The sequence below is a fragment of the Tiliqua scincoides genome, chromosome 1 (assembly GCF_035046505.1).
Source record: "Tiliqua scincoides isolate rTilSci1 chromosome 1, rTilSci1.hap2, whole genome shotgun sequence".
NCBI lineage: Eukaryota > Metazoa > Chordata > Lepidosauria > Squamata > Scincidae > Tiliqua > Tiliqua scincoides.
In genome coordinates this window covers 261325359-261347736 of record NC_089821.1, presented here as the reverse complement: position 1 = coordinate 261347736, position 22378 = coordinate 261325359, and the positions used below count along the sequence as shown (strand labels likewise).

The 22378-nt window shown below is 43.2% G+C and overlaps 1 protein-coding gene across 4 annotated transcripts in view; it reads right to left on the bottom strand.

Moving 5' to 3' along the window:
• Window positions 1-22378, bottom strand: part of CAMKMT (calmodulin-lysine N-methyltransferase) — a 360603-nt gene that overhangs the window by 35261 nt on the left and 302964 nt on the right. For all 4 annotated transcript variants that reach the window (XM_066611803.1, XM_066611802.1, XM_066611805.1 and 1 more), the window contains exon 7: window positions 20728-20794. In XM_066611803.1, coding sequence (XP_066467900.1) covers window positions 20728-20794 — 67 coding nt within the window. The remainder of the gene's footprint in view (window positions 1-20727; window positions 20795-22378) is intronic.

Below are 22378 nucleotides of genomic sequence, written 5' to 3'. Positions count from 1 at the left end.
GGACACATCCAGATTCAAAAATATCAAAACAAAGGTTAGCAGGTCAGCGAAGATTTATAAAAAGGAAAAAATTATTCACAGAAGTTGAGCTGAAAGAACTACAAAGAATAATGAAATGCTCAAGAAATGCATGTAGAATTATCACCAAGGAAAGAAGGTGCCCAGGCACAGGTGGAGGAGATATTGGTGGCAGAGGATGCTATTGGTGTTCAACCATCTCAGATTCAAAATCAGGCAACCTCTGCTTTGCCTTCATCTCTTCATCTTGCCAACTTGAGTGTCTTTTAACAAAAAAGCAGCAAGAGCTAAAACAAAAAATAACTGAACCTATGAAACATGCAAACAGCATGGTATGACTTCCAGCTCTAAAACCAGTTGCAAAACACCATCTTGCTCAAGTATTATTTATTTATTTAATTTTATTTATTTACTATATTTATACCCTGCCTTTCTCCCCAAAGGGACCCAAGGCAGCTTACAACAATAATTAAAAGAATGCAAAAGAAAAAGAAAAAAAAAGAAACAACATGATTAAAAACAAGATAAAAACACATTTACAGCAACAAAATTAAAAAATGTAAATGCAGCACTTGCAGAAATAATAACTAATAATTTGCAAGAAATAAACCATGTATAGTGCAGCAACAATAACAACACAAGGGCTGTAAGATCAAGAGACCTGCAAACAAAGAAGATAGTGCACCACTTAAATGGAAGACTAGACTAGAAAACAAAATTGCCAGGCTTTGATCAGATGCTAGCAAATTGAAAGATATGAAAGACAAGACGTTGAAGAAGGAAAATATCAAACAGTAGCGGATCCAAAAATACCATCTAGATCAGGGGTGCCCAAACCCCGGCCCTGGGGCCACTTGTGGCCCTCGAGGCCTCTCAATGAAGCCCTCAGGAAGCCTTCAGGAAGCCCCCAGTCTCCAATGAGCCTCTGGCCCTCCGGAGATTTGTTGGAGCCCACACTATCCCGATGCAACTGCTTGACCTCTTGCATGAGCTGTTTGATGAGGACTTCCTCCACTGCTTGCTGTTTCATGTCTCTGATGCAGTAGCAGCAGCAAAGGAAAGGCCAGCCTTGCTTTGTGCAAGGCCTTTTATAGGCCTTGAGCTGTTTCAAGACCTTCATTCATTCATATAAGTTCATCTTTAATATATTCATTTATGTAAACTTATATAAATTTATTCAAATTTTAAATGTAAATTAATTCTTTTTTTCCTCGGCCCCCGACACAGTGTCAGAGAGATTATGTGGCCCTCCTGCCAAAAACTTTGGACAACCCTGCTCTAGATTCAAGGAGAATTGCAGAAGTATTGGAAATTGTAAAACAACAAATAACAGCAGTGTCAAAAAAGATCAGTGGATACAAAGCCAGAATTGCACAATATAGGCAGAATCTCCAGTTTCAGTCCAATCAAAAACACTTCTATCAATGCATAGATGGAGAAACTGCAAGAAACACAGAGACATCAAATAAAGAAGAAACACTGCAATTCTGGGCAAAACCATGGGACATTCCAACAGACTTCACCAAAAAAGCAGGCTGTATAAACAAGGTTGAAAAATGTAGTCAACAAATTTAAAAATAACACCAGAATTAATAAGTAAAAGAGTAAAGAAAATTAAAAATTGGACTGCACCAGATGATGATGAACTGCATGGCTTAAACATCTAACAAGTCTCCATCAGCATCTAGCAAAACAGTTTAATCATATTTTGCAAGGAGGCAATTTTGGACAATGGTTAACTGGCAAAACTCTCCTCATAATGAAAGATCCAGCAAAAGATGCAATTCCAAATAATTATAGACCAATAACATGCCTACCAACCATGTTTAAATTATTAACTATAGTATAGTATAGTATAGTATAGTATAGTAGCAGATGAAATAATGCAACACTTGTTAGTCAATAAGCAGTTTCCAATTGAGCAGAAAGGAATTGTCCAAACACCAGAGGTACAAAAGACCAATTGCTGATTGACAAAATGATTTTGGAAAATAGCAAAAAGATCAAAACAAATCTAAGTATTGCATGGATCGATTACAAGAAGGCCTTTGATTCATTGCCTCATGCTCGGATATTAAAATGTTTAGAAATAACAGGTGTCAGCAAAAATATTCAGGCTTTTATAAAAAAAAAAAAGGCAGTGAGCGCATGGAGTACACAGTTATCAATGGCTAGATTCTCAGTCAAGTGAACATCAGGAGAGGCATCTTCCAAGGGGACTCACTGTCACCTCTGCTATTTTTTATTGCCATGACTCCACTTTCACAAATCTTAAATAAAACAAGCCTTGGATACCAAACATCAAAAACAACAAATAAAATAAGTCATCTGCTCTACATGGATGATTTGAAGTTGAATGGAAAGTCCCAATCTGAAATAGAATCACTAATCACTGATGATATCGCAATGAGGTTTGGACTAGATGTTAATAATGAATAGAGGGAAAATAATAAAAACTGAAGGAATAGAATTGCCCAAAGGAAATAATATTAAGAACTTGGATGAGAAAGAACAATATAAATATCTGGGAATACTTCAGGCACATAACATCAAACATACTGAAGTTAAAAAAAAATTGAAAGTGAATACATCAGAGAGTCAGAAAAATCCTAAATTCCAAACTTAATGGTGGGAACACTATACAAGCCAAAAACACCTGGGCTATACCCATCATTAGATACACTGCAGGAATAGTAGACTGGACACAGGCAGAGCTAGAGACCAGGAAGATAATGACCAACAACGATGCTCTGCACCCTCATAGTGATGTGGACAGACTGTATCTCCCTCGCAGCTCAGGTGGAAAAGGAATGCTGCAAGTTCAACAAACAGTAGAAGAAGAAAAAAGAGGCCTTGAAGAACATATAAAGGATAGCCAAGAGGATGCACTTAAAATGGTCGACAACAGGAAGTTATTAAATACCAACGAAACAAAGCATTCTTATAAAAAAGAACAAATAAAGAACCGAGTGGAAAAGTGGGAAAATAACACACTGCATGGACAATACTTGCGAGACATCTAATTGGTCTAAATTTATCCATGCTAAATTATCTTCTTTAGATCTTTCTCCTGAACTCTTAGCTGATATGGACCTTCAAAAAGCGCATCATCTTATTAAACTCAAACTCTGGGAGCAAGAATACATAACTCTACTGTCTAATTTAAATCCAACCTGTTCACCCTTTTTTTTTTTGACTGTCCCCCTCCCTTGGCCGCCCTGCAAATTATTTTGTTCAACTTACTAATCTGGGCAAAAGAAGGGCTTTCATGTTAGCGAGACTGAACATATTCCCATCTGCAATACATCAAGGGAGATTTTCTAAAATCCCACGTACAGATAGATTATGCTTGTTTTGTTCAGTTGAACCAGATACTTTGGATCACATCCTTCTTTGGTGCGCTGTCCATCATAATCTCAGGTCTTCCTTGCTTGATCCTTTTCTTTCTTCTCTTCCTGTCTCTCTTGCTGATCCTCTCCCAATTCTTCTCAGTGACTATTCCCCTTCTATCACCAATTTGGTGGCAGAATTTTTAGTGGTAGTTGCTAAGGCAAAGATCAGAAGCTAATACCCCGTAAAGCTGCATTTATTTCCTGTGTTATAATGTTATTGCTTGTGGATTTTCAGTATGCCAATAAAGGTTTATCGAAGTACTTGCGAGACATTACTGGAAAAACAAACATCACCAAGACCTGACAGTGGCTCAAAAAGGCAACTTGAAGAAAGAAACAGAGGGCCTAATATTGGCTGCACAAGAACATTGGCTGCATTAAGAAGAAATGCAATAAAAGCAAAAGTAGAAAAAATAACAACAAACAGTAAGTGTCATCTCTGCAAAGAATCCGATGAAACAGTGGACCACCTAATTAGTTGCTATGTAAAAAGATTGCACAGACTGCAGGCAAAGGCATGACAAGGTAGCAACAATGAAGCACTGGAATATCTGTAAAAAATACAAGCTTCCTGCAGCCAGAAACTGATAGGACAAAATGGAAAAAGTCACTGAAAATGAAGATGCCAAAATATTATGGGATTTCCGACTACAGACAGACAAACACCTATCACACAATACACCAGACATAACTGTAGTCGAGAAGAAAGAAAAACCAGTCAAAATCATCAATATAGCAGTACCAGGGGACAGCAAAGTCGAAGAAAAATAGCTGGAAAAAATAACAAAATACAAAGATTTACAAGTAGAAATTGAAAGGCTGTGGCAGAAGAAGACCAAAGTGATCCCAGTGGGGATTGGTGCCCTCAGTCCTATTCCAAAACACCTTGAAGAGCACCAGAACAGCATTGAGGCCACAGAAATTGCCATCCACCAACTACAAAAAGCAGCTTTACTGGAAACAGCTTACATATTGCAACAATATTTATCACAGCAAAATAGGATAAAAACCAGGCATCCCAGGTTCTTGGGAAGGACTCGATGTCTGGATAAAACAAACCAGTCAATAACATCTACCTGACTATGTGAAAATATAATAATAATAATAATAATAATAATAATAATAATAATAATAATAATAATAATAATAATAATAATTAATAAATAAATAAATAAATAAATAAATAAATAAATAATGGAGGAATCCTATTTAAGGAAACAGGGAAGTCATTTGCATTGCCCAGAGTCTTCAGTCTTTTATCTTGGAAAAAGAACCAAAACCAGATTCAGGAACAGGTCAAATATACACCATGAAGTGGTATTGTTCTTCAGAACAGCTACATTAAGCCAGAAAGACCTTACCTATGAAAGCTAATGCTTCGAGAAGAAATAGTTTTAGAATTGAGATAGCATTTTATTTTATTTTATTTGTAGCCATTACTATTCCAAAGTCTTGTACTAGGTCACAATGCCAACATAAGCCTATTTTACTTATGCCACCTTCTGGTGAAACAATGAGCTCCCTCCTAGCAGGTTTCATTGAGAAATAAAATCTTCAGGATAAGATATATTTAATAAAGCCTTCCAAAGGCAGCTCTCTGAGCTTATGATGTGCTATGGGCCCTGAATTTTAACTCACTGCCCCAAAGCCGCATTCAAATGTGCAGAATAGCAGTCCTTCTTAAGAAGAAACACTCCTGCCAGTGTGCAATTCCATGTTTGACTATTTTTCCATGTGATAATTTTCCCATTCTTTCTGACATACGAGTTTTCAATGTGCAAGAAACTTATTTTCACACAAGGGAGCATTCTAACATGCAGTTCCCCCACATGCACTGATGTGATGTCTATTTTTGGCTGTGGACAAGATAATCAAGGCAACTGGAGAAAGATGAGCAACTAGGTACATCATTTATCTTGGTGTATCATATTTATTCAAAATATGCTCTTGCAAGCATGAAGATTACAACCCCATCCTATCCTTTCCCCCACCTACGCTGCATGCTATAGTGGCTGCATGCAATCAGGAGTCTTGGGATAGGAAAGGGCAAATATTTTCTCCGTAAGCCCCTCAACCACCAGTGAGCCTCTTCGGATCTGCGTAAATCAGAGAAGACAAAGGAGGCGTGTTGGTTGACTTCTGAAGGGTATTGCATTTGGTGCCAGTTGCTCATGCTAGGTGCAACCTCCTCCCATTTCCAACATCTCTGACACCCCCCCCCAGATTTTCTCTGATCCTGCCACCCCCAACATCAGTGGAGTCCCAGAATTCCAGTGCCAAAACTGAGAGGGCCCCACCCCTCAAGTCCAGTTCTCTAAACTGAACTCCAAAATGAGTGGGTACTGAGAGGCTTCAGACAAAAGCCTGCAATTTAGACCCACTAAAATTTTTGAGCTCTTTTTAAAGGCAGCTTCACACAGAAGGCGTACAGGAGCCCAATCTGTGAGTGCTAGGTCCATCTTGTCTAAGAGGAGCTGCAACTGGCAAAATGGCGGGCAACACAAATCAGCACCAGCACAGCGGGGCTGAGTGGCCCATGCGGAATCATGTGCTGGTTAGGAGCAGGCTGGAAGACTAACTCAGGGTAAGGGGACATCTGTCCTCTTACCCCAGGTAACGTCCCAGCCTGCCCAATGTGACTACTCGGATCTGCACCAGAAAATTGCTGGTGCAAGTCAGAGAAGACCCACGTAGGGCTTCCAGACCTGGGACAGGGAGGGGCATGTTGGAGGTGGGTGGCTATCTATGTTAAAGAATGGGTAGAATCCAGCAAAGCAGAGAATGAAGGAGGCTCCGACTCCACCATAGAATCGCTATGGGTTAAATTACCAGGTTCAAGGAGCGATGTAATCGAGGGCATGCTATCGTCCTCCAGACCAGAAACCTGAAGGGGACCTTGAAATGAGGAAACAGATCAGGAGATGGGGAGAGATGAGGTTGTAATCAAGGAGAGATGGGGTTGTAATCATGGGGGGCTTCAATTATCCTCATATCAACTGGGTCAATTCATGCTCTGGTCATGAAAGAGAGACTGGACTTCTTGACATGCTAAATGACTGCGCCTTAGAGCAGCTAGTCATGGAGCCCACCAGAGGACAGGTGACTATGGATTTAATATTGTGTGGTACTCAGGACCTGGTCAGAGATGTAAATGTTACTGAGCCATTGGGGAATGGTGAACATGCTGCAATCCATTTTGCCATGCATGTCGGGGGAAGAGTACCAGGCAAATCTGACACAAAAACCCTTGAGTTCCAAAGGGCAGACTTTCTTCAAATGAGGAGGCTAGTTAGAAAGAAGCTGAAAGCTGAAAGGGAAGGTAAAAAAGATTTCAATCTCTGCAGAGTGCATGGAGGCTGTTCTAAACAACGGTAATGGAGGCCCAGTGGAAGTGTATACCGCAAAGGAAGAAGGGCCCCCCCAGGAGGGGGCCCACATGGCTAACAAGCAAAGTTAGAGAGGCTGTAAAGAGAAAGGAAGCTTCCTTCCATAAATGGAAGCCTGGCCCTAATGAGGAGAATAAAAAAGGAAGATAAACTGTGGCAAAAGAAATGTAAGAAGATGATACAGGAGACCAAAAAGACTTTGAGGAAGAATTATTAAGGAACTGAAGAATGAAGTTGCTGATCTCTTGACTAAAACATGCAACTTATCCCTTAAAATGGTCATGGTACCAGAGGATTGGATAATAGCAAATGCCACACCGATCTTTAAAAAGGGAAGAAGAGGGAACCTGGGAAACTATAGGTCAGTCAGCCTAACATCTGTTCCAAGTAAGATGGTGGAATGCCTCATCAAAGATAAAATCTTAAAATACATAAACAAACAAGCCTTGCTGAGGGAGAATCAACAGGCTTCTGTAAGGGTAAGTCTTGCTTCACAAACCTTTTACAATTATTTAAAAAGATTTATTTTCAGATAAATAGATAAATAAATAGATAAGATAAATAGAAAAGATTTAGAATTATTTGAAAAAAACAGGTAAGTGGATGCGAGAGAACCTGTGGATTTTATATATCTGGATTTTCAGGAGGCGTCTGACATGGTCCCTCACCAAAGGCTGCTGAGAAAACTCCACAGTCAGGGAATAAGAGGGAAGGTCCTCTCAAGAATTAGGAATTGATTGATGACCAGGAAGTAGAGAGTGGGTGTCAATGGACAATTTTCCCAGAGGTGTAAAGCGGTGTGCCCCAAGGATCTGTCCTGGGACCGCTGCTCTTCAACCTCTTCATAAATGACGTGGAGACAGGGTTGAGCAGCGAGGTGGCGAAGTTTGCAGATGAGTTTCTGCAAGGTTCAGACGAGGTTCTGCCAGTTTGGAGAGATGTTTCTGGAGCTCCTCAGAATCGCTTCTGGTCTTCACCACTCAGAAAAGTTTGGTGTTGTCTGCAAACTTAGCCACCTCGCTGCTCACCCCTGTCTCCAGGTCATTTATGAAGAGGTTGAAAAGCACCGGTCCTGGGGTACTGGTGGACAGCTCGATAAGAGTGTCAACCCAATGTGTGGCGGCCGTGAATAAGGCTAATTCTATTCTTGAGATCATTAGAAAAGGTATTGAGAATAAAACGGCTAATATTCGTCTGCATCCCTGTCATTAAGCAGCACACATAGTGGAAATGGAAAAAGTGAACCAAAGGGCAGGAGGTCTGGCTCAGTTGGTAGAGCTGCCGCCTTGTATGCCTGAAGATCTGAGGCTGCCAGTTTGAAACAACCAAAAGTATCTGAGAACTGGCAACACGCTGATATACTGATGAGCTGACCCTCAGTGGCAGAGAGGAATTGCTGTCAAGTGGAGCGCGGGAGGTGAAGTGGCCAAAGAGAGGCCAGATCGGGAAAGAATCCAGCTGGAATGAGGAGTTCTACAAAAGATTAGAACTATTCAATTGTAAAAATCCCTATGGGGGTTTAGAACAGCCTGCCTACGTAAACCGCCTTGGATTAAAGTCGGAGGAGAAATCTGACGACCAAGAAAGGCAGTATATAAACACCTGCAGTATTATTATTATTATTACTGGACTGGGGCATCTCCCTTATGGGTCTCTTCAATCTAGAAAAAAGGCGCCTGAGGGGAGACATGATTGAGACATACAAAATTATGCAGGGGATGGATAGAGTGGATAGAGAGATGCTCTACAAAAGCATCTCTTCCCACTACAAAAGAACCAGGGGACATCTGCTAAAATTGAGTGTTGGGAGTGTTAGGACAGACAAAAGAAAATATTTATTTACTCAGTGTGTGGTTGATCTGTGGAACTCCTTGCCACAGGATGTGGTGATGGCATCTCGTCTAAATGCCTTTAAAAAGGGATTGGACAAATTTCTGGAGGAAAGGTCCATCACGGGTTACAAGCCATGATGGGCATATGCAACCTCCTGATTTTAGAAGTAGACCACCTCAGAATGCCAGATACAAGGGAGGGCACTAGGATGCAGGTCTCTTGTCTTGTGTGCTCCCTGAGGCATTTGGTGGGCCACTGTGAGATACAGGAAGCTGGACTAGATGGGCCTTTCGCTGATCCAGCAGGGCTCTTTTTATGTTCTTTTGAAGGGGATTAGGGCATGGCAGAGGCCTCCTTTGCCAATCCTGCCCCCTCCTGTGTCTGATCCTCCCCATGTTCCCCCTACCCCACCCAGAAACATACCTACCCGCCTCCATTCCACCCTCCCCCTGCACTGCTCAGTGCTGTACCTACCAGAATATGCAGCCACAGATTCAGATTCAGCACCAGTGGGATGGTGCAGTGGGATGGCGCACGCTTTACAGCATGTTTGCAACACCATGTGCCAGCGCAACAGTCACTGCACTGGTGCTAGCCCTGAATTGAACTGTGCCATGAATCTGATAAAAGGCACTCTGAGCAACTGCTGCTACCTGGGCATCCAGGGGAAAACTGGATCCAGGATAATCCCCAAACTACATGCTTTTATCTTCAGGGGGAGTGCAACTCCATCCAGAGCAGGTTGTATAACTCTGTCCAGATCAACAGAATTCCTAAGCAACAGTATCTCTATTTTATCTAGATTAAAGGTCTCCACTCCTGGATTGTAGTGATCATCATATCAACATATTGATTGACACTACATTGAACCAAGACATAATTTTCATTTCTGATTCTAGGAAAAATGTAACGTATATGTTCACCATTTCAAGGACTATCTTTAAAAGGAGTCAGAACCCACTACTGTTCAAAGTTCACTGTACGTAGTCTTTGTGCAATGCTAAGATAAAACATGCAGCATCATAAACAGGGAAAAACATCACAGGATGCAAGGCTATTTACAGAAAGATGCTACTGCTTCTTGAGAATGTTTACGTGTAAGAATGTTAAGTCATGTAAGGTAAAATTCTATTATTGCGTTATTTTCTATTATATATTTTACACTGTTTAAACATAGGATTGAAACATTCTTGGATCATAAGTATTTGAAATGACATAAAAATGAATAAAACATTAGAAAAAGAGCAGGGCACACAAGTACTTTCACAAGGCAGGTCATTCTATACAAACGCGAAGACAGGTATAATATCAAGGTAGGCAATAGTTCCTCATCTCGTCTCACAACTTCTGAATACACATTCTTTCCTTATGAATGAAGCTGGTGGGAAATTTTCTGAAACCACACATTGATTAAAAGTTGGCAGGGTCACTGAAAGACAGACAAAACTCTTTATGGCCTATATCAGTCTATTCAAGTGATGACCTTCCAGACTCTGAACTGGAAGTAAGTTCGAATGAGATGGACGGGTTCATGTGCCTGCTAGCTACTACAGGAGTAAAAGGAACTATTAACTGATATCTACCAACAGTCACCACTTTGGACATTGTTGCAGTGATAGATGCATTACAGTCAAACCTTGATGTTGGGTGCAATCCTACCCTACACTGGAACAGGCAAACCAAGAGGCTTGTGCTGTTTCCAGTGCAGGAGAGTGGCCATAAGCAGCTCAGCCAGAGGCAAGGGGAAACTTTTCCCCTTAACCCTGGGTAAGGACCGCTGGCACTTATGGGTCTCCTTGCACTTGTGCCACCTCTTGAGGTGGTACAAGTCCAAGGAAAGTGGAGCAACTTGAAGTTGCTCCATTCTCCCCAGGAATGGGGGTTGGGATCCAGCATAACTGCCGAATCCCAGACCTGCCTCCCATTCCCCGCCCGCCCATCCCCAGGGCCAACCACCGCCCACCCTCCTCCCACCCAGGAATGCCTCCCTCCCACCTCCTCCCTGCCTCCCCTCACCTACCTTTCTTCCTTGAGGTAGAAAACTCATGAGGCAGAAAACTCATGAGGAGAAAGCCGGTGCGGAGGCTTGCGTCAGCCTCCGCAGTCCAGTGCTTCTTGGAGGCTTACTCTCAAAGCCATAAGGGACTTGCGTTGACCCAAAGGTGCTTTTGGATTGCACCCTTCATGTACTAACAGTACAATCTTATGCATGCTTACTCAGAAGTATGTCTCACAGAACCACTTCAAGGTAAGTGTGTTTAGGATTGCAGTCTAATAGGAGGAAAGCACATTCATTAATGCTCAGTCCATTAAATCTGGATAATTCTTTCCCCTATTAGTCTATTAAGCCCCTACCTTAGAAAGCTTTCTCAGCACTTCAGCTCTGCTCTCTATTGGGACATTCTAGGAATGGAGGAATGTCACCATTCCCAGAGTGTCCTGATGGAGAGAGGAGCAGCTGTACCAGTAGAGCTTGCTAAGATAGGTAAATGTGGGAAGGGACTTGAGGGGCAGGTTTACCTACATTCCAGGATTCCCTTGGTACTGGTACTGCTACTCTCTTTTTCTGTCCTGAAGCAAGTTGCTCTACGAATCGGGAGTTCCTCAGAAAGTGGAACTCACTGCAACTCATGCCCTGAGGAACTCTCTATTTTTAGAGCAGCCTGAGGAATAGAGAGACATTTCCATTCCTAGTCCACCCTCTTGAGAGTGGAAAGGACACTGGTGCTGCTAGCATTAAAGGAGTCCTAGCAGGTAGTAAGCCTGAGCCCCTTCAGACCCTTAACTACTTTACAGAGCTCCCTTGGTGCTACTGAGGCCGCTCTGTAACAGACCTCTGCAGCATAGTAAACTGCCCATTATATCTGAAGTCTGTTGAATTGAGATCTGTTGAATCAAGGGCTCAATGTATTTGCCATGAATAAGGCACCCTACTTCTCCACAAGGGCTTATGGCCCAATCTTATCCATAGGGTACACCAGCAGACCACAAGGTCCCAGGACAGATCCTTGGGGCACACCGCTTTACACCTCTGGGAAAATTGTCCATTGACACCCACTCTCTACTTCCTGGTCATCAATCAATTCCTAATTCTTGAGAGGACCTTCCCTCTTATTCCCTGACTGTGGAGTTTTCTCAGCAGCCTTTGGTGAGGGACCATGTCAGACGCCTCCTGAAAATCCAGATATATAAAATCCACAGGTTCTCTCGCATCCACTTACCTGTTTTTTTCAAATAATTCTAAATCTTTTCTATTTATCTTATCTATTTATTTATCTATTTATCTGAAAATAAATCTTTTTAAATAATTGTAAAAGGTTTGTGAAGCAAGACTTACCCTTACAGAAGCCTGTTGATTCTCCCTCAGCAAGGCTTGTTTGTTTATGTATTTTAAGATTTTATCTTTGATGAGGCATTCCACCATCTTACTTGGAACAGATGTTAGGCTGACTGACCTATAGTTTCCCAGGTTCCCTCTTCTTCCCTTTTTAAAGATCGGTGTGGCATTTGCTATTATCCAATCCTCTGGTACCATGACCATTTTAAGGGATAAGTTGCATGTTTTAGTCAAGAGATCAGCAACTTCATTCTTCAGTTCCTTAATAATTCTTCCTCAAAGTCTTTTTGGTCTCCTGTATCATCTTCTTACATTTCTTTTGCCACAGTTTATCTTCCTTTTTTATTCTCCTCATTAGGGCCAGGCTTCCATTTATGGAAGGAAGCTTCCTTTCTCTTTACAGCCTCTCTAACTTTGCTTGTTAGCCATGTGGGCCCCCTCCTGGGGGGGGCCCTTCTTCCTTTGCGGTATACACTTCCACTGGGCCTCCATTACCGTTGTTTAGAACAGCCTCCATGCACTCTGCAGAGATTGAAATCTTTTTTACTTTCCCTTTCAGCTTTCAGCTTCTTTCTAACTAGCCTCCTCATTTGAAGAAAGTCTGCCCTTTGGACGAAGCTAAAAATCCCTTCCTACCTTTAATTGTTTATTGGTGATACAATATTATTTTGGTGTTTATAAATCTTGTTTTATATGTGTGTTATTGTTAATTTTGGGTAAATTGCTTTATCTCTCAGAAAAGCTGCAAAAAAAATATAAAAAAACCCATAGTAATATAACTATCCCCAAAATAATTGGTTTAGTTGAATGACTTATCATGTACAGTTTTGTGCTTTGTACTCATGCAGTTTGCTGCTGCTTCTGACCTTGATATCAGCATGTGAATTACACCCAGGGCTAGCAGAAAACTGTTCAATCTCAGATTATTGTGTTCCTTAGCTGCCAGTTCCCATGGATGATATTCAAGTCATCATGGGTCATTTTGCTGCTGCAAAGCCCACAGTGATGACAAATTTCCAATAGAGTTGTGAAACTTAGCTCATCCTTTGAAAAGGTTGCAATAAGGGCCTTTGGGAAAAGAAGAGAAAACACTTGCTGTGCAGCTGTAAACACTACTTCCTTTCGCTACATTTTCATGAATCAGGCACAATCAATGGCCTATACTCACTGACATTTAGAACTTTAGCCATTTCTAGCTTAGGGGTTTGACAGCCCAATCCTACCCAACTTTCTAGTGCTGATGTAGCTGCAATGCAGCTCCAAGGTAAGGGATCAAATATTCCCTCATACTGGCGAGGCCTCCATGATTTCCCTCCCCCCACTGAAATCCCCCCAAGTTTGCCCCCTTGGGCCCAGCTGCATCGGTGCTGGAAAGTTCGATAGGATTGGGCCCTGAACTGGTAATAAAAATTAGATTACCTATAGAAAACAAAAGTTAGGGGACACAATGGAATCCCACATAAGAGAATTCCTAATTTTGGCACATGTAACACCTCTTCCAATTATAGACACAAAAACTCAGTAAAGGCAGTCTGGCACTGCCAACAGAATATGCCAACAGAAACACACATGAATGATCTAAATAGTAACTCTGAAGTTGGGAACTGGCTATTGTTGACACAGTGCCTCTAATGTATTTACCAAGGGGTAACTCTGTTAGTCCACTGCAGCAAAACAAAGAGTCTTGTGGCACCTTAAAAGACTAACAATCCAATCTTATTAAATAGTAGTGCCAGTGGGACAAGTGTTCTATCAGTGCATGCTATTACAAAAGCACTGTAAAGTGCTTTGCAATAGCACAAAGAGCTGGGGTGCTGGCGGAGAGGACACCAGCTGGACCAGATAAGTCTGGTAAAGAGGTGGGGAAAGGGCAGGGGGAGGATGGGAGAGAGTGAGGGAAGGTGGAGAGGGATGGAACGGAACGGGGAAGGGTGGCAGTGGGGCGGGTGTGTTTGCTGGTAATTTAACTAAGGCGGCAATCCTAACCACACTTTCCTGAGAGTAAGCCCAATTGAACAAAACAGGACTTACTTCTGAGTAGACCTGGTTAGGACTGTGCCCTGAGATTGTTTTAACTTCCACTGCAAATTTGCACATGAGTGCAGCATCTGCTGGGAGTACACGCTAACTTTTGCTGATTTTGAGAAAAAAGTGTCCCTGCTGGAGGGCTGGATGAACTGTGATCTCTTCCCAAGTATCACAGTGGTTCATTGCAGTCAATCTGCACAGATTTTTGGGATGATCATACTGCAGCTTTAGGAGACTTTAGGAGGGCAACAGGGGCTCATAGGGCTAACACAGGTTAAGAGCCCAATCCTGGGCTTGGTGTGCCGGCTCACCACTGGCATGCACTGTGCCATAAGGCACGTTTGCGAGGCTTACTGCTGGGCGAGCACTGGTGGTAGCCCAGCACCTCCTGGCGCTGGGTTAGCACCGGGCAGGCGCCTGAGCTCTGCTGCTTGGTGGTCGCAAGGACCGCAGAGTCGCAGTAAGGTAAGCGGAGGTGTGGGGGGAGGAGGCGTTCTGGGGAGGGGGAAGGCAGGCAGACAGCAGGGAGAGGGTGGGGAGAAGGTGTGACAGTGAGGCGGGAGGCAGGGAGAGGGCAGAGGGGAGTCGTGCCGGGGGGAGGGAGCAGGGGGGAGGTAGGCAGGACTGGTGGAGCTCTGCTCCCATGGATCTTGAGCCTTCATGTGGAGCTCACCAACCAACACAAATGCTTTTACCTCACCACCGACCTTTAGGGGCTATTTGCGGGGCTACTTCCCTTACCCGGGGGAAGGGGACGAATGTCCCCTTCTCCTGAGGTGCCGCCCGCAGCTGCCCAAGGCGTGCAGGATGCAGCGGCAGCTGTTTTCGGTGCTGCTACAGCCGCACGCTCCAGGAACTCAGGATTGGGCTCTATCAGCCCAATCCTATGCATGTCTACTCAGAAGTAAGTCCCATTAGAGTCAATGGAACTTACTGCCAAGAAAGTGTGAATAGGATTGGGCTGTAAGTCAGTAGTACTGGTAGTAATACTAATATACCAGATATGTGCTGGAGTCACAGCGCTGAGTCTGGGGTCAAATTCTGAGTCTCCACCCCACCTTGAGTCACCCACCAGTCAGAGCCTTGTTTGAGTCATTTTGACTTGAGTCCAAGTCTTTTTAAGAAATAAGTCAAGTTGCAGAAGCCGCAAAAAAAGTGAGTCTTGACTTGAATCAATTTGAGTCTTTTCATTTTTAGGGTAAAATAAATCCCTGAGTCAGTGCCTGAGTTTTTGGTATGTGTGGTTCAAGTTGCCACGAGTCACAAAAAAAACATGTTTTGGTGACTGAAGTCAAGTCCACGAGCCACAAGTCCCCATTCCTGTAATATACTATCAGTAGTTATAGCACTGTGGTGTGGAAGCTTTACAAGAAGTGGGTGGAAAGAGGATTGCATAGCCTTTGGACTCCACCATCCTTGCTTAATCTGAAAGTTTCACTATGAGGTTTGTGACTCTAAAAGAAAAATTTCAACATACATTACTTGGCATACTGCAAGGGCTGCTCAGAAAATCCATCATGACCTCCACTGCGCATCTATTAACCATTAGACATGCAGATTTGTTTTGGAAGAAATGAAAATGAATATAAATGGGTCCCACAGCCTAGTTTTATTGGAACTTTTAAATGATAGAACAAATTTTATCATGGAGCTTCAGAAAAAACAGATGGGTAGTTCACCCTAAAGCCAGTTGCTTAAAAATGGGTCTTTAGTTTTAGCAGAGATTACTTGCAAGCAAATAAGTTTCAGATAGAGGCATTACACAGCAATTGACAAAAAACTAATAAAATTGGTAAAAGAAAGATGTTGGTCAACTGATATAACAATGTGCATACTTATGGCCCAATCCTATCCAACTTTCCAGCACTGGTGCAACCGCAACACAGCCCCGAGGTAAGGGAACAAGTGTTCCTATTTCTTGAGGAGGTCACTGTGACTGCCTCCCCACTACAGGATGCAGTGCATACCCCATTGGCATGGCTGCACTGGCACTGAAAAAACTGGATAGGATTGGGCCCTTAAATAGGGATCTATAGGTAGTAAAAGGGGGCATGACCAGAATGTCCAAATAATGGGGCAGTGTTGCACTTCTTTCTGTAATTAAATTATTTTATGCAGAGAAGGCAGAAAACACTGTTGCACTCAGTAAGTTAAACACTTGACATTTTTATCTCAGAAAGTGCAACATTTCAAAAGTCTAGATATGTTTATTAATTAGTGATTATTAACACCCAGTAAACAACATTATGTCTTGTAAAAACACAATCTTTCTTCACAGCATGAAGCTGAAATCTATTATCACTGATTCCATATGCTGAAATACACTCAAATGATCACAAATGACCTTAAACATTAGAGAAATGTAAATGAGGACATTGCTGAAAATGTGCTTTTGATTGATATCTAAAAGACCAGGTTGGAAAGCTTGACAAGAAATGAAGTCCTGCACACCGTACCAGTTAATTTGGAAACCTACAGAATATATAACACATGAAACACAAAGGCGCATCCTCACAATGAGCTGAAAGCTGAGATACTCAGGTTGTTGAAAAAGGTACTCACTTAGGACTTTTGGAACCTGAAATAATAGACTACCATATCGTGTGTGACAAGCAGAATGAAGAATCAATTGAGCCCCATGTCTTTAGCATGTAACCAATGATTTAACCAAAGGAATATTTTCTAGATGCTGATTATAGATCAGAGGTAAGAATTTTACAATATGTTTGTCAATTTTTACACTCTTCTGCTTAAAAGAGAAGTATTAATTACACAACTTTTGTTTGTGTGTGTGTGTGGGTTTTTAAAGACTTCTAAGAGTATGGGGCAGTGTTCCTGGACGAGGAATAAGGCTATCCAGGAGTCTCCACTTCAGCCTGAAGTTTACCAGGTGATCATGGGATGGTCACTCTCTCTCTCTCTCTCTCTCTCTCTCTCTCTCTCTCTCTCTCTCAGTGGTAATAACATGGGGTGAAAGAGCAATACTCGCAGCCCTGAGCTCCATGGAAAAAGTGTTGGGTAATAATGCACTTTTTGTAATGTCTGTGCATCACTGTCTTCTGTCTACTCCATTTAGTTTTCACACTTTAGAACAGTCTGCAGTTGGACTTCAATACTCCAGACAAGAAGAGGTGGTTTGGAGCTTAAATCCTCACAGCGCTCAGCCATTTGCCGACAGAGAAGAATGTCAAATGATTGTGTGAAACCACATAGCCTAGAAAGCTGTCAGAGTCAGAGCCAAGAGATGGGGCACTGTTAGGTTTCACATAACTGCGGGCCCGATCCTGAGTCTTGTGTGGCGGCTTACCACCAGCGCACACTGTCACAAACATAAAGCACATTTGCAAGTCATTACTGCACGCCCATCACTGGAGCTAAACCAGCAAGATCTCGCGCTGGGCCAGCTCCAGTACTGGGCCTGTGTTCCACCACCTGACGGTCACCCGGACTGTCAAGTGATGGAGAGGAGAGAGGTAGGGAGAAGGTGTGGTGGGGAGAGGGAGTGGGGTAGGGCAAGCAGAACCGGCAGAGCTCAACTCCACAGGATCCTGAGCCCTGTGTCAGGCTGCATGGCCTGACAAAGGACTCTTTGATTCCACAGCGGTTCAAGAGCCGCAACAAAATTGAGTAGTCCCATTGTGGGGCTACTTCCCTTACTTGGGGGAAGGGAATGAAAGTCCCCTTCTCCCAAGGAGGTGGAGGCAGCTGCCTAGGGAGCACAGGATACCATGGCAGCCCTGTGCTCCAGGCAACTCAGGATCGGGATATAAGAAAGTTGGAAATTCATGACATGTAAACATGTTCCTTCCTTGACAAACACTGAGCAATTTCCCAACAGCTCTGGGCAACGCTTCCAAATGTTTCCTTTGTTTAGGGAAAGTGCTAAATTGAGCTAATATAATGAGACTCATGACCCCATTCCTATGCTTATCTAATGCTGTGTTAGGCACTTTACAGTGGTCACAAACATGACCTCCTGTCAGGAGAAGTTGGGACACCACCACAAGTCATGAACTGCAGCACTTGCCTGACAGTGGTCCCTGGACAGGAGAGAGAGGGAGGTGGGGATGTGCACAAAGGGGCAGTGATGGGGCAGGGAGGAGGGTAGCTCGTGACCAGAAAGAGGTGGATTTGGCAACAGTAGCATCTGCTAAAGCAGGGCTGCTCAAACCCCAACCCGTGGGCCACTTGTGGCCCGCAGGTGATCCTCATTCAACCCACGGGGGATCCCCATCCAGCCCCCAGGGGGTCCCCCATCTCCAACGGGCACTCAGCCCTCACCCCAGCCTGCGCTGGCCCGACACATAAGCTCCACATCTGGCTTTCCCTTGCTACTGCTGAGAAGGAAAGACGAGCCCAGGGGGTGCACAGGACCTTTCACAGTGGGAAGGTAACGCAAGACTGGCAGGTCTTGCGTTACTTCCCACTATAAAAGGCCCTGAGTGCATACCGGGCCTGTCTTTCCCTGCCTGGCCCACGGGCAGGATGATCATGGAGCCAGAGAGGGAAGGCTGGGAAACCGGAGAGCCAAGTGAGTGGGTGGGCGAGAGGGCAGGTAGTGGCCAGGGAGCAGCACATGCCGCCCTCGTGAACGAGGGAGGGAGGGCAGTTGGGTGGACAGGCAGTTGGGCAGGCAGCTGAGAAGGCGGGCGGGCGGGTGGCCAGGCAGGAGCACATGCCACCTGAGGGAGGGAGGGAGGGAGGGCGAGGGGGCAAGTGAGCGGGCGGGTGTGTGTGTGTGAAAGTCTGGAAGATCTCCCCCCCGTTTGTGTGTGTGAATATGATTATGAACTGGCTGGAAGATCCCCCACCCCTTTGAATGTGTGTGTGAATGAGTTTATAAACTGGCTGGAAGATTCCCCCCCCCCCCCGTGTGTGTGAATGAGTTTATGAACTGGCTTCAAGATTTCCTCCCCTCTGTATTAGAAAGTGTTTATGGACTAGCTTGAATTCATTCATTCATTTTCTGTCTCTAATATATGCATTTATGTAAATTTATTTAAATTTGAAATGTAAATTAATTTTTTTTTCCAGCCCCCGATACAGTGTCAGAGAGATGATGTGGCCCTCCTGCCAAAATCTTTGGGTACCCCTGTGCTAAAGCCTAACCCCCTTCCTGGCTTTGATTCTGTGACCCAGGAACATGTGGACTTGTGCCAGCAATATCACTGCCACAATTAAAAATAGGCCCAGTGGGCTGGCAGGGGCTTACCCCAGGGGAAGGGAATATATGTTGGTGTAGTGGTTGCAGTGCTGAACTTAGATGTGGGAGATCAAGGTTCAAATCCCCTCTCAGTCATGAAGTTTCTTGAGCGACTTTGGGCTAGTCACTATCTCTCAACCTCACCTACTTCACAGGGTTTTTCTGAGGACAAAAAGAAGGAACCCTGTACACCCTCCTGAGCTCGCTGGAGGAAGGGTGATATAAAAATCTGAAAATAAATACATAAATAGATAAAAGGTTCCCTTTGCCTGAGGAAGCCTCCAGAGCCCAAAACTCCTCTGCTGGTGCAATATTGGTGCCACTGCATTGCCTCTCAAAGAGTTAGTATTGAGCTGCCTGATTTATCTTGCTAATTCTATACCTAATATTTGCACAATGTTTTCTGAGAGCACAAAGGACATCAAATGGATATCTGTCCTTACAACAGTCCAACAAGGGAAGTTTTATCATCCCCTCATTGTAAGTGAGGTTGAAAAGAGAGTGTCTCGCCTAAGGCCATCAGTGAGTTCATGGCAGAGGTAAGATTCAAACTAGTGAAGCCCTAATTTGCACCTCAGTCACGTAGCTATTATGCTGTACCAGAAGTGTTCAAGGTTGTTGTCATGCCATTGTTGCTTCTTGATACCTTCTTGGATCAGGTCAAGGAAGTTGCTGCCCAAGGTTAATCTACTGATAGTTCTGTAGGAGGGTATATAAACTGTATGCATGAAGTCCCATATTCAATCCTTACCATTACCAATCAAAGTGGTATTGGGTAGCAATGCTAAGACAGAACCCTGACTATGGCTATTGAAAAGTCACTGCTGGCCAGGTGGCAGGTAATACAAGACTAGATAGCTCAATGGCCCAGTTCACACTATGATAGATGCATATGTTCCAAATGGGTGGAATGTCCTCATTATGGTATGAGGACATTCCAACCAGCATTTTGATTTGAGCTGTGATAGTTTCCAGTGACCAAAGGAAAGGAGGAAAGCACATAGAAAAGCATCCACAGTTGCTTACTCCAAAAGAAGAGAAACTCAGGATGCTTCGCCTAGTCTTCGGTGAAGCACTGAGTAAGTTCTGTGAAAAACAGACGTTAGGATTCATGTGAATACTTCATATAGCTTGAAGTAGTTCCCATTGATTTCCATCAGCAGACAACAGAAAAAAGCAGTTTGGTAATGGCCAATATTAAAAAGTGAGTTTAAAATAATATTTTTGCATATATCTAACACTAATGTTAATCTGCCTTACACAGAATAAACTATACTAAACAAAACAAAGCATGTGTTTACATAGTTATGCTTTTCTGAACATATTTTTTAAATCAAGATATAAATGAACAGAGAACCCTATGTGCAACTACCGCTACTGCTATGGAATTGTTGCTTGACAAGACCAATTCCAAGTAAAGCTCTTTATAAATAAATAAAGCTCTTTATTCCTCATACCACTTTCCATTGACTTTACAACTGGTAAATTTCACTCAAAAACAACATAAAAGAAATATAAGAAATGTCTTACCAGCTCTCAACTGTTTGGGCTCTAAACACTCCTGCCTTTTGGTTTCTTCTGATGATGTCACTTACATCTGTAATGCGCTTGTTAAGAATAACCCGTAACACTGAAATAATAACACTTTTTGTCATGTCAAACATTCTGATAGTGTCTTAGACTTAAGAGATCTCTGAAAATAGCTATGGATTTGTTTGTTTCTTTAAAGAAAGGGTGGATCTGCAACAATATGTAACTAGGGCTGTTGCCCAATTAAAGAAATCTTATCAAACTGCAAGTTGCTTCTAATGCATGGGTTGACCCAGCAGCTTCACCTTCGTTTTGGTAAACAGAATTCGGACTACAGTGGGGCAGGGGGCAGCTTTAACACTTCATCCGCCTGCCATGGTTTTCTATCCAGACCAGTGATCTTCAACCAGTGTGCCATGAATAATCTGCAAGTGTGCCAAAGGAGTTTGAGAGAAGAATCATTTATCAGTAGGGCCACTGGGGAAGTGTGCTCCCCACAAGCAGCATGGTATGCTTTGTCAGTTGTCAAACTGATGATGTGCTTTGACAATTTTTGCACCTTGTCAGTGTGCTATGAGATGAAAAAGGCTGAAAATCACTGATCCAGACTTTGCCAACTGCAAGGTTCACACATTCACACACACATTAAAAGTACAGGTGGGGATCAGTATCAGCGAGGGATCCGTTCTGAAATCTGCAGTTTCGACCCCTTTAAAACCTCCGAAGGCAACTGGAACTGTGCTCCACTTGCCTCCGGAGGGCTTTCTGAAGCCCACAGAGGCCACATGCATCCACCCATGGCCTCTGCAAGCTTCAGAATAACCTTTTGGGCCGAAAAGACGCAATATCTGGGTTCCTTGAGAAACCAGAAGTGATGTTTTTATGCCTTTTAAGAAATTCTGAGCCCTAGGGAAGCCCTCCCTGGGGCTTAGAATGCCTTAAAAGGTATAACAACATCACTTCCAGTCTCCTGAGGAAACCAGAAGTTGCATCTCTCGAGCCCTAAAGGTCATTCTGAAGCCTGCAAAGGCCACGGGCAGATGCACACGGCCTCTGTGGGCTTCAGAAACCCCTCAAGAGGCAACTGGAGCACAGGTTGGGCCAAGTCAGGCTCAATGTGGGTCCAGGGGATCCGGGTGAAACCAGATTCACAGAAGAATAATCTGCAGATACAAAGGACCCACCTCTAATGTGTTTTGAGCTTTACCCGATTAATCATAAGACTATTGGGCTGCAAACCTAAATACGCTTACTAGAGAGTAAGACCCATTGAATTAATTATTTAAATGCACATGCTTAGGACTGTGCTATTAACCGATCAATCAAGCAATTCAAACTGCGAGGACTATGAACTGAAGATACATGATGAAGCAGCCTTACAGAAACTAAACTGGCCTGAATTCAGTCCCATTAGCAGATGAGAGATTGTCAGGAAGCCCTACAGGTGCCATTCTGAGTTCCATCATGGAAGAAAGAACAGAAATGTACTTAATGATTACATATATTTGGAAGTGAAAAAAGTACTATAATTGTTCCAAAGAAAATACTATTATTTCCTTTGCTTTTAGAGGATACACACAGATGTCAGAGCAGACATAGGCTTGGAAGAGGCATTCCCCTTCTTTCAAATGCGAGAGAATTCCTCTTCCAA